A 12,086-nucleotide genomic window follows, 5' to 3' on the forward strand; every position below is an offset into this window, starting at 1 on the left:
CGATCGTCACCGATCGTCACCGATCGCCACCGATCAGCCTTGGCTGAGCCGCCATCGCCCATCGTGTGCACCGTCCAGTGCCACCGTACTACCCGAAAACCCGATCCCCACTGGCTTCTAGTCTTGAGCGTCTCGCATTTTGATATGGTTGGCATTGTTTTGTGACGCAAGTGCACGCCCGTCATCGGGCAGGTTGCCATCCAATCGGTATATAAGCCACAGTTGGACGCTGTTCAAATCAGTTCAAAACCAATTACGGTATCTAGAGCAACACCCCCCAAACAAAACAAACAAAAAATGGCATTCAAAGTAAGGCTCTAACCTCAACCCCGTCCTCAGCTCCCCTGCAAGGACTAAACGCCTGTGTGATATCAAGTGAACGAAAAAGTGTATTAAATTGTGAAAATGTCTTAATTCCAGTTCGTGGTCCTCATCGCCGCCTGCATCGCCGTGGCCAGCGCTGGCCTCATTCCGGCTACCGCTCCCTTGGCCGCCGTCGCCCAGGTGGAGGAGTACGATCCCCATCCCCAGTACACCTACGGATATGACGTGAAGGATGCCATCTCCGGCGACTCCAAGACCCAGGTGGAAAGCCGCGACGGCGATGTTGTCCAGGGCCAGTACTCGCTCAACGACGCCGATGGCTACCGTCGCATTGTGGACTACACCGCCGATCCTATCAATGGATTCAATGCCGTCGTTCGTCGTGAGCCCCTGGTGGCCGCTGTTGCCGCTGCTCCTGCTGCTGTTGTTGCCGCCCCAGCTCCAGTTGTCCGTGCCGCTCCCGTTGTGGCTGCTGCTCCAGTTGCTGTCCGTACCGCTGCCTATGCTGCTGCCCCAGCTCCGCTTGCTTATGCTGCTGCCCCAGCCTATTCTCCAGCCTATGCCCCAGCTCCTCTGACTTATGCCGCTGCCCCAGCACCCATCGTCAAGGCCGCTCCTCTGGTCGCCGCCGGACCATCCTTCGTCAAGACCCAGTACGCTTCGCCTCTTATCTCGTACGCCTATTGAAGTGCCCCCGAATAGGCGCCACGACCCGATAATTGCCGTTAGTTGTTACTGAATAAATGGATGTGATCTGAATGAATGCAAAACTTACAAAATATGATTTATTTTTGGGCGGTGAAATACTCAATTTAACACTCATTGCCTTAGCGATGAAAATATTCTTCAGTTGAAATTCGGATCGTCAGAATCTTTTAGGGATTAACGTTTGAAGGTCCTAAAACAGGTTGGATTCCTTTGAATTAATAACAAGATAATTTCTGGTAAATAAACGCAAAATATCCTTTGATCTTCAAGTAAAATGCATCAGGAAAGTTATTTTAAACAGTACTGATTTTGCATGGAAAATTTAGAAATATTTGTCACAAATCTAGTAGAAAGAGCATTTGAAAATCCTCAATGCTGCATGCATTCCGAGTATTTTCATTCCCTAACAGGAAGCGACCTATATATGGGTTATTATCTTTTTAGTTTCTACAAACTCTTCAAATATTCTCCAAATTGTTTTGTCATTCTTTTTAATGTTCTCTCTTGCTTCTGTTATTATTGCCTTCCTTTCCTTTCAACAAATAATCATCTTACTCTCTGCTTTGTCCCACTAAAAGTACTTAAAAGCTCACTCAAAAGCAACCGAAAACTCACTTTCACTCTCTACAACTACCAGGCGTACTTCAAGGTCACCTGTCCAAGAGAAAGAACGCTCCACTCCACTCCACGACATAAACTGACAAAATAACACTTTCAGTCCACAAAAGTGAAACAATGAATAATGTCAACGTAAATGGCCAACACAAAGCGGAGTCCAACACGTCCAAGAACGCAGAAAATGTCGCGACAAGACAAGAAGCGTTTACACTAAGCAAATAATTTAAATTCGAGTGGCCACTAAATTGTTGTCAAGTTCAGTTTTTGAACGTTGGGGGAAATCCCAGGCGAAATTAATATTTTGTATGGGTTCAATGGGAGCCTAGTGTGAGCGGAGCTTAAGCGCAGTGATCGGTGGGGGAGAGGGGGTCTGTTTAATGCGACACGAGCATTGTTGTAATTCGTCTGGTAAACGTTTATGGGCCTCGCTCGATGCGAGACGTTGCGCATGCGCACTGCCATTACGAGAGCTTCCACACTGGTCGGGTTCAGGTTCGGTTTGGACGGCTACTGTGGATCTTTGAAGCTCCGGCTGGGCTTGTTGTTGTGACTACTGTGGATCTCTGTGGGCTTGTGTACTTACATGCTAAGCATGGGAACGCAGCGCCACGAACTGGAACTGGCAACGGGTCCGTTTCTGCTCACTCCAACGGTAATTAACAATGAAAATTGACTTTGACCTTAACCTTTGCTGTCCATGGCTCGATGTACGCTGCTGTCCACTGTCCGTTGACTGCTGTCCGTTGTCCATGGTTTGGTGTCCCCTGTCCACTTGTGTGACAGTCATGTGGCTGTGGCAGTGTCTGGCCTGGCCTGGCCTGGCGTGGCCCTCTGCCTTGGCATATTTGCACTTGCCCACGTTCGAAAGTCTGCCGCCGCCTGCTATCTGGTAGCCACTTAAAGATAAAGGAAACAATTTAAGCCCAATAATGTCACGTAAATCATTCTCAAGCCGAGTCGAACACAAGTCTCAGGCGCAGACTTGGCGAAAGGTTCGGACCAGGCCAAAGCCCCGATCTGACCTTAACTGGTTTTTTTTTGCTGCGCGCATTGAATGCACATTCAAGCCAAGAGACGCATTACATGCATTAAAATTCAATAAGCCTTCGAACGCAGATGGTTTTGTGTTATTGAAATGTTCCAATGCGTTTCTTTCCGTTCGGATGTCTGCCTCAATTTTCGTTGATTGGTGTAAAAAGGGGTCGGACCAACGAGATCCAACGCCTGTTCAATTTTTACGCGGCTCTTAATGAGTTATTACCGAAAATTGATTACCAGAAAATTGATTACAAAATATATGTGCTCAAGAGGCCTCTAAGGAAGAGCCCAAGGTAATGCTAAATTATTATTGGACCTGAGGTTCTTCTGGGAGGGATTAAGGGAAGGTTCCCTTTGGCTATTCGAATATTAGCAAATTCCCTTTGTATTTTCATTAGTTTCCCATGTCAGCTGCCATTTAAAAAACACTTTCCATTTACTGAGCTTACAAATATTCAACAATTTATTCATCTAAAACATTTCGTTAAGGGAATGAGAGGAGAGGAATGAGAGCCATAAGCCTTAGTGATGGTAGGCAGCGGCAACGGCCACAGGAGCCACTGACTTCACCACAGTCTTGACATGCTCCAGGGGCACGCGGTTGACGACGGCATTGAATCCGTTGATGGGATCCGAGGTGTACTGGACAATGCGACGGTAGCCATCGGAGTCGTTGAGCGAGTACTCGCCATGGACCACATCACCGTCGCGCTCCTCCACCTGGCTCTTGGAGTCACCGGAGAGGGCGTCCTGCACATCGTAGGCGAACTTGTACTGGGGATGGGGATCGTACTCATCGTCGTGCTTGGCCAGCACGGGCTGGGCATGGGCCACGGCCACAGGAGCATGGGCATAGGCCACAGCAGGGGCTGGGGCGGCATGATACACCTGCTGGACGGGCACAACACCAGCACTAACGGCAGCCACGAGGGCAAGAACAGCGAAGAACTGGAAGAAGGATGAAGACATTTAATAAAGTAAAAAAAATAATTTACTGCCAGGATAACTCACCTTGAAGGCCATGGCTCTAAATTTGGGTGGCTTGGAGTGGGTTAAGTGGGGGTATCCGTTAACTGTGTCGAAGACAGAGAAGCTGTGGAATGATTTACTGCCCGGCGTGCACTGCTTTTTATACCTCCCAAAAAAGTGCGAAACTCCGAAAAAAGCGAATTGAAATTGATTAATTTTGCTGTTGGCCAAAAAATCAGTTTTGTCACTTTTGATATCATTTTTGTGTGTGTGTATTTTTATTATTATTTAACTTATTAATTTACTGACTGGAAACGGGGCAACTACAACGGCCCACGCAATGCGAAAAATATATAAAAATAAAAATATAAAATGTATTTATGCAATATAATGAGGCGCATGCAAATGTGGTGCCTGTGTGGGGCTTAGTGTCATAGGCGAAACTCTCAGCGGATTTCGAACACTTTCACTATTCTGCCTTGAGTGCGATATTGTGTTGCCCGATTGATCTGTAGATTGGGCTGAGAGGGAGAGAGAGAGAGAGAGCGACCTTAAAGAGACAAAAGAGAAGTGTCCGAAAGGCTATTTCAATATGGAACTGACCTAGGCAAGAGACTTCCCAACAGTTGACAGTAGAATTCCAGACAGAATTCGAAACTTAAAATATGCTTAAGAGAAATAAAATAAAAGCAGAGAATCTTCTTAGAGTATTCCCCCATAAGAGCCCCAGATTAAGCCCCCAAATAAAACCATTTAAGTTAACATAACAATCACAATTTATATTCATTAACAGAAACAAAAGATGGGTCTACACATCCATTCCAGATACAGATTTTACAAGTTGGCAATGGTATAGGTGGGGGCTGTGTACCTCAAAGGCGTGGCATAGGCAGCGCTGCGCAGGATGGGTGCTGGGGCAGCCACAGCCAGAGGTGCAGATCGGACAAAGGGAGAGGAAAGCGCCAATGGAGCTGAACGGACAATGGGGGAAGCAACTGCAAGAGGAGCAGAGCGAACGACAGGAGCAGCCACGGCCAAAGGAGCAGAGCGGACAAGCGGAGCTGCCACAGCAACAGGAGCAGAGCGGACAAGCGGAGCTGCCACAGCAACAGGAGCAGCCTTGATCAAAGGCTCAGCTTCCACGGCAACGATGGGCTCACGACGGACGACGGCATTGAATCCATTGATTGAATCGGCGGTGTAGGTGACAGTGCGCCTGAAACCATCAGCATCGATCAGGGAGTACTCGCCGCGGACCAGGTCTCCGTCACGCTCCTCCACATGTCCCTTGTTGTCGCCGGAAAGTGAGTCCTGCACATCGTAGCTGTAGGAGTACTGCGGATGAAGATCCACCTCCTCCAACTCGACGGTCTTGGCCAGGACGGGTGCCGGAGCCACTGCCACAGGTGCAACGGTCCTCAGAACGGCAGCCTGGGCTGCCACGGCGAACAGAGCCAAAGCGATCACGATCTGCATGGGACAGAAGAGGAGAATTTAGTACACTGATAATCCTGTGAGAATCCTCGGTTTATCCACACGCACCTTGCAGGCCATTTCGGAATGGATTTTTTGGTTGGATTTACTGTCTTGGGCTAAAGCCAAACACTGAATGTCTGACCCAATGCGGGCCATCGGATTTTATATGCGATCCAATGACATTGATGACACCTAATTGGAATTCATTATTTGGCGGTGGTGCCCTCACCTCGGTCGCGGCGCCTCGAATGCCACCTGCCTCTGGGTCGGGCACTGGGGACTGGCACTGGGGGCTTGTAAAAATTGTCACGCACCACTCTTCCACTCTTCTTCGGTTCTGCTTAAAATGGCAGACCTATTAATTAAAAAACCAAGCTGCATTTTATTGATTACACAAATTCAATTTTAATTGGTGTTTGCCAAAACAAATTGTAGCTTCTGAAAGACGAAGGGGAAGACTGAAATTAGAACTATGAACCTATGGACCTTATGAAGAATATAAGAACAAGAATATGAATATAAAAAATAAATATATAGGTAAATAAACTAAAAATATGAAATAAATAAATAAATTTAAAAAATAAAAATAAAGAATTTAAAACCAAGTCCCAATATACATTTGTATGTAATTAGCCTTATCAAAAATCATTTTTAAGATTTTATAAATCCCACGACAAATTCGCTATTTAATATTTATTCCTACCCTGTCTAAAATTTGATCAAATTCAAGCCACTGTATTATAAAAATGGATCTAAATTATCTTATTTTATATTATTTTGCCATTGCAACTTCTATCGCCCAACTGCCTGCACTGGGGATGCCTTTTTAATGCACTCCCAGCCTGCCCCCTTAACTTTTTCATTAGCAGCACAGCAAACTGGTTTCGGAGTCACAGATATACCTGTGCATACGCGTATCTCTTGGATAAATTGAATTTATTTTGATGACAGCACACAAAGATATCTGCGTACAATAGAGCACGATTTCAATGTTACAGTTTCCCTCCCCCTTGGCCTGCTCTCCGTCCACGTTTAGCATAAATGAATTGCACTAATTACGCAGAGAGCGTGGCCATTGCCAGCCGTTACCAGAAGTTGCTCCATATACGTATAAAAGCGGACTGCTGGCCCAGTAGCCCTCACAGTCCACTCTTCGCCTCACAGCAACCAACAGCAGCAGCAGCAGCAACCGCAGCACAAACCCCAAAACCAAACTAATCAAAATGGCATTCAAGGTACGCCTGAGAGAGAAAACCACACCAAAGATCCAAGATCCTAACTCAGAATTCCCTGCTTCCAGTTCATCGCCCTCTTCGCTCTGATCGCCGCTGCCAACGCCGGCCTTCTGCCCGCCGCCCAGGTCTACCACGCTGCACCTGCCGTGGCCACCTATGCCGCCCCCGCAGTCGTCAAGACAATTGCCCAGCCCGTGCTGGCCAAGGCCGCAGAGGAATACGACCCCCATCCCCAGTACAAGTACGCCTACGATGTCCAGGACTCGCTCTCCGGCGACTCCAAGAGCCAGGTGGAGGAGCGCGACGGAGATGTCGTCCGCGGAGAGTACTCCCTGATCGATGCCGATGGCTACAAGCGCATCGTCCAGTACACCGCCGACCCCATCAACGGATTCAACGCCGTCGTCAACCGCGTGCCCCTGGAGCATGTCAAGACTGTGGTGAAGACCGTCGCCGCTCCCGCTGTTGCCCACTATGCTGCTCCCGCTGTTGCCCACTACGCCGCCCCCGCTGTGGTCAAGACCGTTGCTCCGGCCTACCACACCTATGCCGCCCCAGCTGTCGTCAAGACCGTTGCTCCCGTGGCTCACTATGCCGCTCCCAGCCACTACGCCGCTCCCGCTGCCACCTACACCTCGTATGCCACCCCCGCTGTCGCCTACCACCACTAAGTTCCATCCCAGCCATCCCCCATACCCCCACCCATACCCTTCTTTGTTATAGTTATACGAATGCCCCCTAAAAATACACAAATATTTTCCACATAAAGAGAGTCTTTTCCTGTGCAACGACATCCGCCTTAAAGGATATATTCAGCCCTAGGCACAGGTCTGATTGGTCCGATTGGAGCTGGCAATTAAGTTCGGTTCATTAGGGCTCCACTCCACTCCATTCCATTGCCAATTAATTTGGCTGCGACATTGAAATTCCGAGCTCCAGTGGGGTTTCTTTTTCTTTCAATTATTCCATTTATCCGTTTGCTACACCCGCAACGACTTCGATTCGATTTGGCTCTGGCAATCGACCAATCCTATCAGCAATCAATAAATCAAAACAAATTCAGATCTGCGAGGCACATTCATACAAGTATGTCACGGATGTCTGTAGCTCTGGTATATTCTCTTGTATTCTGTGGCAGGTCAGAGCACGTGGTCAGCAGCTTCCGGTTAGTGCTTAAACAATTCTCCAATTGTATCTAACGGATACACCGCTAGTGCCGGCTTTTCCAGCGTCAAGTTCAATTCCAATTCCAATTCCAGTTCATGTTTCTATCATGACGTGGTGGCTTCAGTGGCTCAGCAACTGGTTTGACTCGCGGTCAGACGCGCGTCAGACAAGATCGAGTCTCGTATCTCGAATAGTTCTGATAATCTCATTTGTTGATTATTTGGTGGCCCACACCAATAAGAAGTAACAAATTCGTTAATTAAAGCATTGCATTTGAAAGTGAAATACATGAACTAAAAGTAAGGTGAACTGAAAGCGAAATTGAAACGAACATAGAAGCGGCCTTAAGGGGTCATTGATTCTTGGATAAATTGTGTAGATTGAAATATCAAAGATGCCTTGACAATCTGAGTGGTATTCAAAATTTCCCACAATCAGATGCATCACATAGCCTGGCCATTTTAGTCGGATGTTTCCTTACACAGTACAATCATTTTAAAAAAATTGTTCAGCAGGATAGAAATTGTTTTCCATATTCAATAGATATATAAAAATTATTTCGGTTAAAAGACAGAAACTTGCGGGATTATGATGCCCTCCAAGTCCAGCAAAAAGGGTGCAAGCGACGGCAACCTGCTCCGCTCCACGGACAGCGACTTTGCCCTACAACTGAGGTCCGCACCGAAGCTCGTTTGTATTCCACAGCAGCACCAGCAGCATCGTCAGCGGCTGTTCAACTCGGAGATCAGGTGGGGACATATACATATATGAGTACGAAATATAAGTAATTCTGATTAAAATTCGATCAATTCATTAGCATACCTCTGCGTCCCATGGAGTACGAGATTTCCGACAAGTCTTGGTCGGTTCTGTACATTGGGGCGGTCAAGAATAAGAATAAGAACTTGAAGTAGAGCTGAATGCCCGCCGATTGACGCTTTCGCCACCCATCCCTTTGTGTCCGCTCTCATCCTGAAGAATTTTAAATAAAATAGATTAAAAATTAAATGATTTAAGTGTAAATATTCTGCTAGAAATGAGCGTACCAGGCATTTATTTCGTCGTTGCCCAGCGAATGCGGAATATTTCATTACATCACTTGGCAGATAGTTGAGTCACTTTCCTACTGCCACTTTGACCATGATTGTACACTTATCTATGCCACAGTAATGGCTGTAATGCAAAGAGAGAAAAGCTTCAGCCCGAAAGCTTTGGCTTTACTTTGGACTGGGTATGGGCACAACTTTTGTGGATCATTCATTCGGCACGGGGGTGGAGAGAGTAGGAGTTGGAGGTGTGTCTGTCTATAAATAAATCTATGCCTCTGGCTCTGTGTGCGCATCTGTGTGTCAAGTGCAATGCTTGGATTTTTTCTATGCCTTACCTGACTTACTTCCAGGCAGAGTTCCTTGTCTAAGTCTTTTGTTTGTTTCGCTGGAAATAAATATCCTGCTTTAAAATGTATAACTCGAATTGTATTCTACAATATTTATAGTTTAATTTAAGACATAATCCATAGCCAGTGGCCAGGGCATGGCTGTCGAGGCTGTCCATTATTATTACCCCAAGTGCCGCTCGATCCACACTCGCATTGCCAACGCCACAGCCACAGCCACAGCCAAAGCTAAAGCCACACAATGAGGAGCGAAAGGCCGAGAGCATCGAGGGCGAACCGGCATTTGGCCGCTAATGTGGTTGCGTTAGACCTTTGTGTGGGAATGTGGAGCAAATTATGTCTTGTCTTGCAATTGGACATACCTCAAGATCGAGTCAGAGTCATACTCGTAGTTGGCCGGACTTTGCTTGGCCCCAACCAATGCCGAAGCCGAAACCGAAACTGATATCAGAGCCAATACCGTACGCGTATCGTATGGTATGCCACAAGTAATTTGACATTCAATTTGTGTGCGACATTAAAATTGCAAAAAGTGCTATTGTTGCTACCGGATATTTTGGCAAAGCAGACCCCAGCAAGACCCCACCAAAAACCGGTCTTCGAATGTGGAGCTGCTGCAGCGGGCTACAAAATAATTCGCATTGAATCATGACCAATCGGGAAACACTGTCGTGGTGCTTAGTGCTTAATATGTAAATTTCACACTTCATTAAATTAATGCCAATTGTTCTCACATTACGCCACATATCACATATCATTGGGAATATGTTTGTATACAAAATTTGTGTGATTTGGTGGATTTGGTTGGATTACTTAAGAAGATCTTTGTATTCCAATGGAATGTGCCTAATCTGTGCATAATTTTACAAGTCATGTTTGTTGTTTAGGGATTAGATATGTCTGGCGATATATTTTCATAGCCTTGAGTAGCCCGAATAAATACTGAATTTATCTGTAAGTAATCCGCAGTAATTCAAAGTCATAAATCCAACAAATATTTAAGATAATTCAAAGCGTACTTTGGACATTATATCGCTAATATTTATACGCTTTCAACCTTCTAATATAATAATGGAGAACTATTAATTTGTAGGCATTGATCAAAGTTTATTCAAAATATGTACAATAATATATATAACTAATCAACAGAACTAAATTAATGTGGTAAATGATAGATCGGAATGGAATGGATGCTGGATAGATAATACTTCGCTTGTCAGATCTCTAGGGGTAGGATCTGCTCCTACTGGTGATGGTAGTAGTCATGAGCCTCATGGGCAGGGGCTGGAGTCTCGTAGGTGGCATAGTTATGCTGGTGCTCCTGCTCCTGATGCTGCTGCTGCTGTTGCTGCTGCTGTTGCTGCTCATAGTGAGAGGTGTAGGCGGGAGCAGTGTAAGCGGGCGCGGTGTACGCTGGAGCAGCATAGGTGGAGGTGGGTGCCACATAAGCGGGTGCCGGAGCAGCATAAGTCACGGGCGTCTTGATCACAGCAGTCGGGGCATGATGGTACTGGACAGCAGCTGGAGCAGCCACCACCTTGTGGTGCACATGGGCCAGTGGCTCGCGGTGGACGACGGCATTGAATCCGTTGACAGAGTCGGCGGTGTACTTCACCGTGCGACGGAAACCATCGGCATCGTCCAGCGAGTACTCGCCCTGGACCACATCCCCGTCGCGGGACTCCGACTGGCTCTTGGAATCGCCCGAGAGGGCGTCCTGCACATCGTAGGCGAAGTTGTACTTGGGATGGGGATCATCCGGGTAGACCTCGTGTCCTTGGGCATGGATATCATGTGCCTTCTGGTAGAGCACATGCTGTGGCTGCGGCTGGTGCTGGTGCTGGTACTGCGGCTGAGCCTGATAGAGGACATGCTGTGGCTGCTGCTGCTGCTCGTGATGCTCCAGTTGAATGATACCAGCGGAGGCGGCTGCCAGGCAGCAGGCGACGAGTGCAACCAACTGCGGGCAGGAACATGATTAGAAACGAGTATTGTGCGGGATTAATGGAGTGCTGTTACCAAGCCCCGAGAGCGGTGGGTTACATCAGCCACAAGACTCACCTTGAATGCCATTTTGCGAGTGTTTAAGGTTATTTGGGCAAAAGAAGCGAAACTTTGTCCTCCTTCTGTGGAGTGTGTGCCTTGAATAATAATCCATTCGTCGCTGCATTTGTATTTATAGACGAAATATTCGTGTGGAGCCGGGCAGCGAGACCTCATCATTTGGCCATTGTCTCTTCTGGCCTTTCTTTCACTTTTTCACGTTTTTTTGGCTTACAGAAATCACTTCAATCTCAATTCATTTGCATGTCTGCCTCTCCTTCGCTCTTCCGCCCAATGATTTGCACCCACGAGTCACACCCATTTTGCTATTGTTATGAATGAAGCAAACGGACGGACACACGAACGGACAGGCGGACAGGCGATCAAGCGATCAGGCGAACAGGCGAGCACTGAGACGGAGAGAAGGAGAGACGAATAAGCGGACAAAACGCCAAGAGCAACAACAAAGGCCCGTTACAAACAAAAGACTTAGGCGAGCAACTTGCTTGGGGATCAGGGTCGGGGACTTGGATCGGGGACGGTGCTGTGGGGCTGCTGCGGTGCTCTCTAGTCATGTAAGTAACCCAATAAATCCCACTTTGATCGATGCCCCAGCAATGCACTTGACACACACATACACATACACACGCACATACATATGAGAGACACACCTCCATCTCCTACTCTAGCCTCCCCTTTGGCGAATGACCCACAAAAGTGGTATGGTCTATGGTCACCTTACCCATACCCATACCCATATCAATACCCATGCCCAAGTAAAATCAAAGCTTTCGGACTGAAGCTTTTCTCTCTTGCCATTACAGCTATTACTGCGGCATAGATAAGTGCACAATCATGGTCAAAGTGGCAGTGGGAAAGTGACTCAACTCTCTGCCAAATGATGTAATAAAATATTCCGCCTTCGCTCGGAAGCTAAAGAATTTTATTGGAAGCTCATAACTACTCGTAGAAGATTAATCAAAAGAAGTATCTAAAGAATGGCAACTTGGAGAAATATCTTTGAGTTAATGAATCAATTGAAACTATTTCTTGGTGGTGTAGGCATCTGATAAAGTAATTCCAATCTACAGAATCTATCCAAGAATCAATGA

At 46.8% G+C, this 12,086-nt stretch overlaps 6 protein-coding genes across 6 annotated transcripts; 3 read left to right on the plus strand and 3 right to left on the minus strand.

Annotated features, from left to right (window-relative positions):
- The first annotated feature begins 203 nt into the window (after positions 1-203).
- On the plus strand, positions 204-1,114 carry LOC111071163 (larval cuticle protein A2B). The gene is made up of 2 exons (XM_022362337.2): positions 204-309; positions 421-1,114. Exons 1-2 carry the CDS (start codon positions 298-300, stop codon positions 1,009-1,011), a joined length of 603 nt encoding a protein of 200 aa, XP_022218029.2. The 5' UTR covers positions 204-297; the 3' UTR covers positions 1,012-1,114.
- A 2,019-nt stretch (positions 1,115-3,133) lies between these two features.
- Positions 3,134-3,933, minus strand: LOC111071183 (larval cuticle protein A2B). The gene is made up of 2 exons (XM_022362377.2): positions 3,700-3,933; positions 3,134-3,636 (listed from the first exon to the last, which is right to left on the minus strand). Exons 1-2 carry the CDS (start codon positions 3,709-3,711, stop codon positions 3,211-3,213), a joined length of 438 nt encoding a protein of 145 aa, XP_022218069.1. The 5' UTR covers positions 3,712-3,933; the 3' UTR covers positions 3,134-3,210.
- A 544-nt stretch (positions 3,934-4,477) lies between these two features.
- On the minus strand, positions 4,478-5,324 carry LOC111071135 (larval cuticle protein A3A). The gene is made up of 2 exons (XM_022362301.2): positions 5,200-5,324; positions 4,478-5,127 (listed from the first exon to the last, which is right to left on the minus strand). The coding sequence occupies exons 1-2, from the start codon at positions 5,287-5,289 to the stop codon at positions 4,492-4,494; spliced, it is 726 nt and encodes a 241-aa protein (XP_022217993.2). The 5' UTR covers positions 5,290-5,324; the 3' UTR covers positions 4,478-4,491.
- A 961-nt stretch (positions 5,325-6,285) lies between these two features.
- On the plus strand, positions 6,286-7,118 carry LOC111071144 (larval cuticle protein A2B). The gene is made up of 2 exons (XM_022362313.2): positions 6,286-6,368; positions 6,434-7,118. The coding sequence occupies exons 1-2, from the start codon at positions 6,357-6,359 to the stop codon at positions 7,037-7,039; spliced, it is 618 nt and encodes a 205-aa protein (XP_022218005.2). The 5' UTR covers positions 6,286-6,356; the 3' UTR covers positions 7,040-7,118.
- An 874-nt stretch (positions 7,119-7,992) lies between these two features.
- Positions 7,993-8,535, plus strand: LOC111071177. Its single transcript, XM_022362362.2, has 2 exons — positions 7,993-8,284; positions 8,353-8,535. Exons 1-2 carry the CDS (start codon positions 8,124-8,126, stop codon positions 8,447-8,449), a joined length of 258 nt encoding a protein of 85 aa, XP_022218054.2. The 5' UTR covers positions 7,993-8,123; the 3' UTR covers positions 8,450-8,535.
- Positions 8,536-10,097: 1,562 nt separating this feature from the next.
- On the minus strand, positions 10,098-11,070 carry LOC111071126 (cuticle protein 18.6). The gene is made up of 2 exons (XM_022362289.2): positions 10,993-11,070; positions 10,098-10,891 (listed from the first exon to the last, which is right to left on the minus strand). Exons 1-2 carry the CDS (start codon positions 11,002-11,004, stop codon positions 10,175-10,177), a joined length of 729 nt encoding a protein of 242 aa, XP_022217981.2. The 5' UTR covers positions 11,005-11,070; the 3' UTR covers positions 10,098-10,174.
- Positions 11,071-12,086: the final 1,016 nt, after the last annotated feature.

The sequence above is a fragment of the Drosophila obscura genome, unplaced genomic scaffold, assembly GCF_018151105.1.
Source record: "Drosophila obscura isolate BZ-5 IFL unplaced genomic scaffold, ASM1815110v1 contig_4, whole genome shotgun sequence".
NCBI classification, from domain to species: domain Eukaryota; kingdom Metazoa; phylum Arthropoda; class Insecta; order Diptera; family Drosophilidae; genus Drosophila; species Drosophila obscura.

Excerpts from the sequence above, each read along its gene's own strand:
- LOC111071135 (XM_022362301.2), bottom strand. The coding sequence starts at position 5,289 with ATGGCCCGCATTGGGTCAGACATTCAGTGTTTGGCTTTAGCCCAAGAC. Across the intron at positions 5,128-5,199 it reads ATTCCGAAATGGCCTGCAAG|ATCGTGATCGCTTTGGCTCT; the intron begins GTGCGTGTGGAT and ends TGTCCCATGCAG.
- LOC111071177 (XM_022362362.2), top strand. The coding sequence starts at position 8,124 with ATGATGCCCTCCAAGTCCAGCAAAAAGGGTGCAAGCGACGGCAACCTG. Across the intron at positions 8,285-8,352 it reads CTGTTCAACTCGGAGATCAG|CATACCTCTGCGTCCCATGG; the intron begins GTGGGGACATAT and ends TCAATTCATTAG.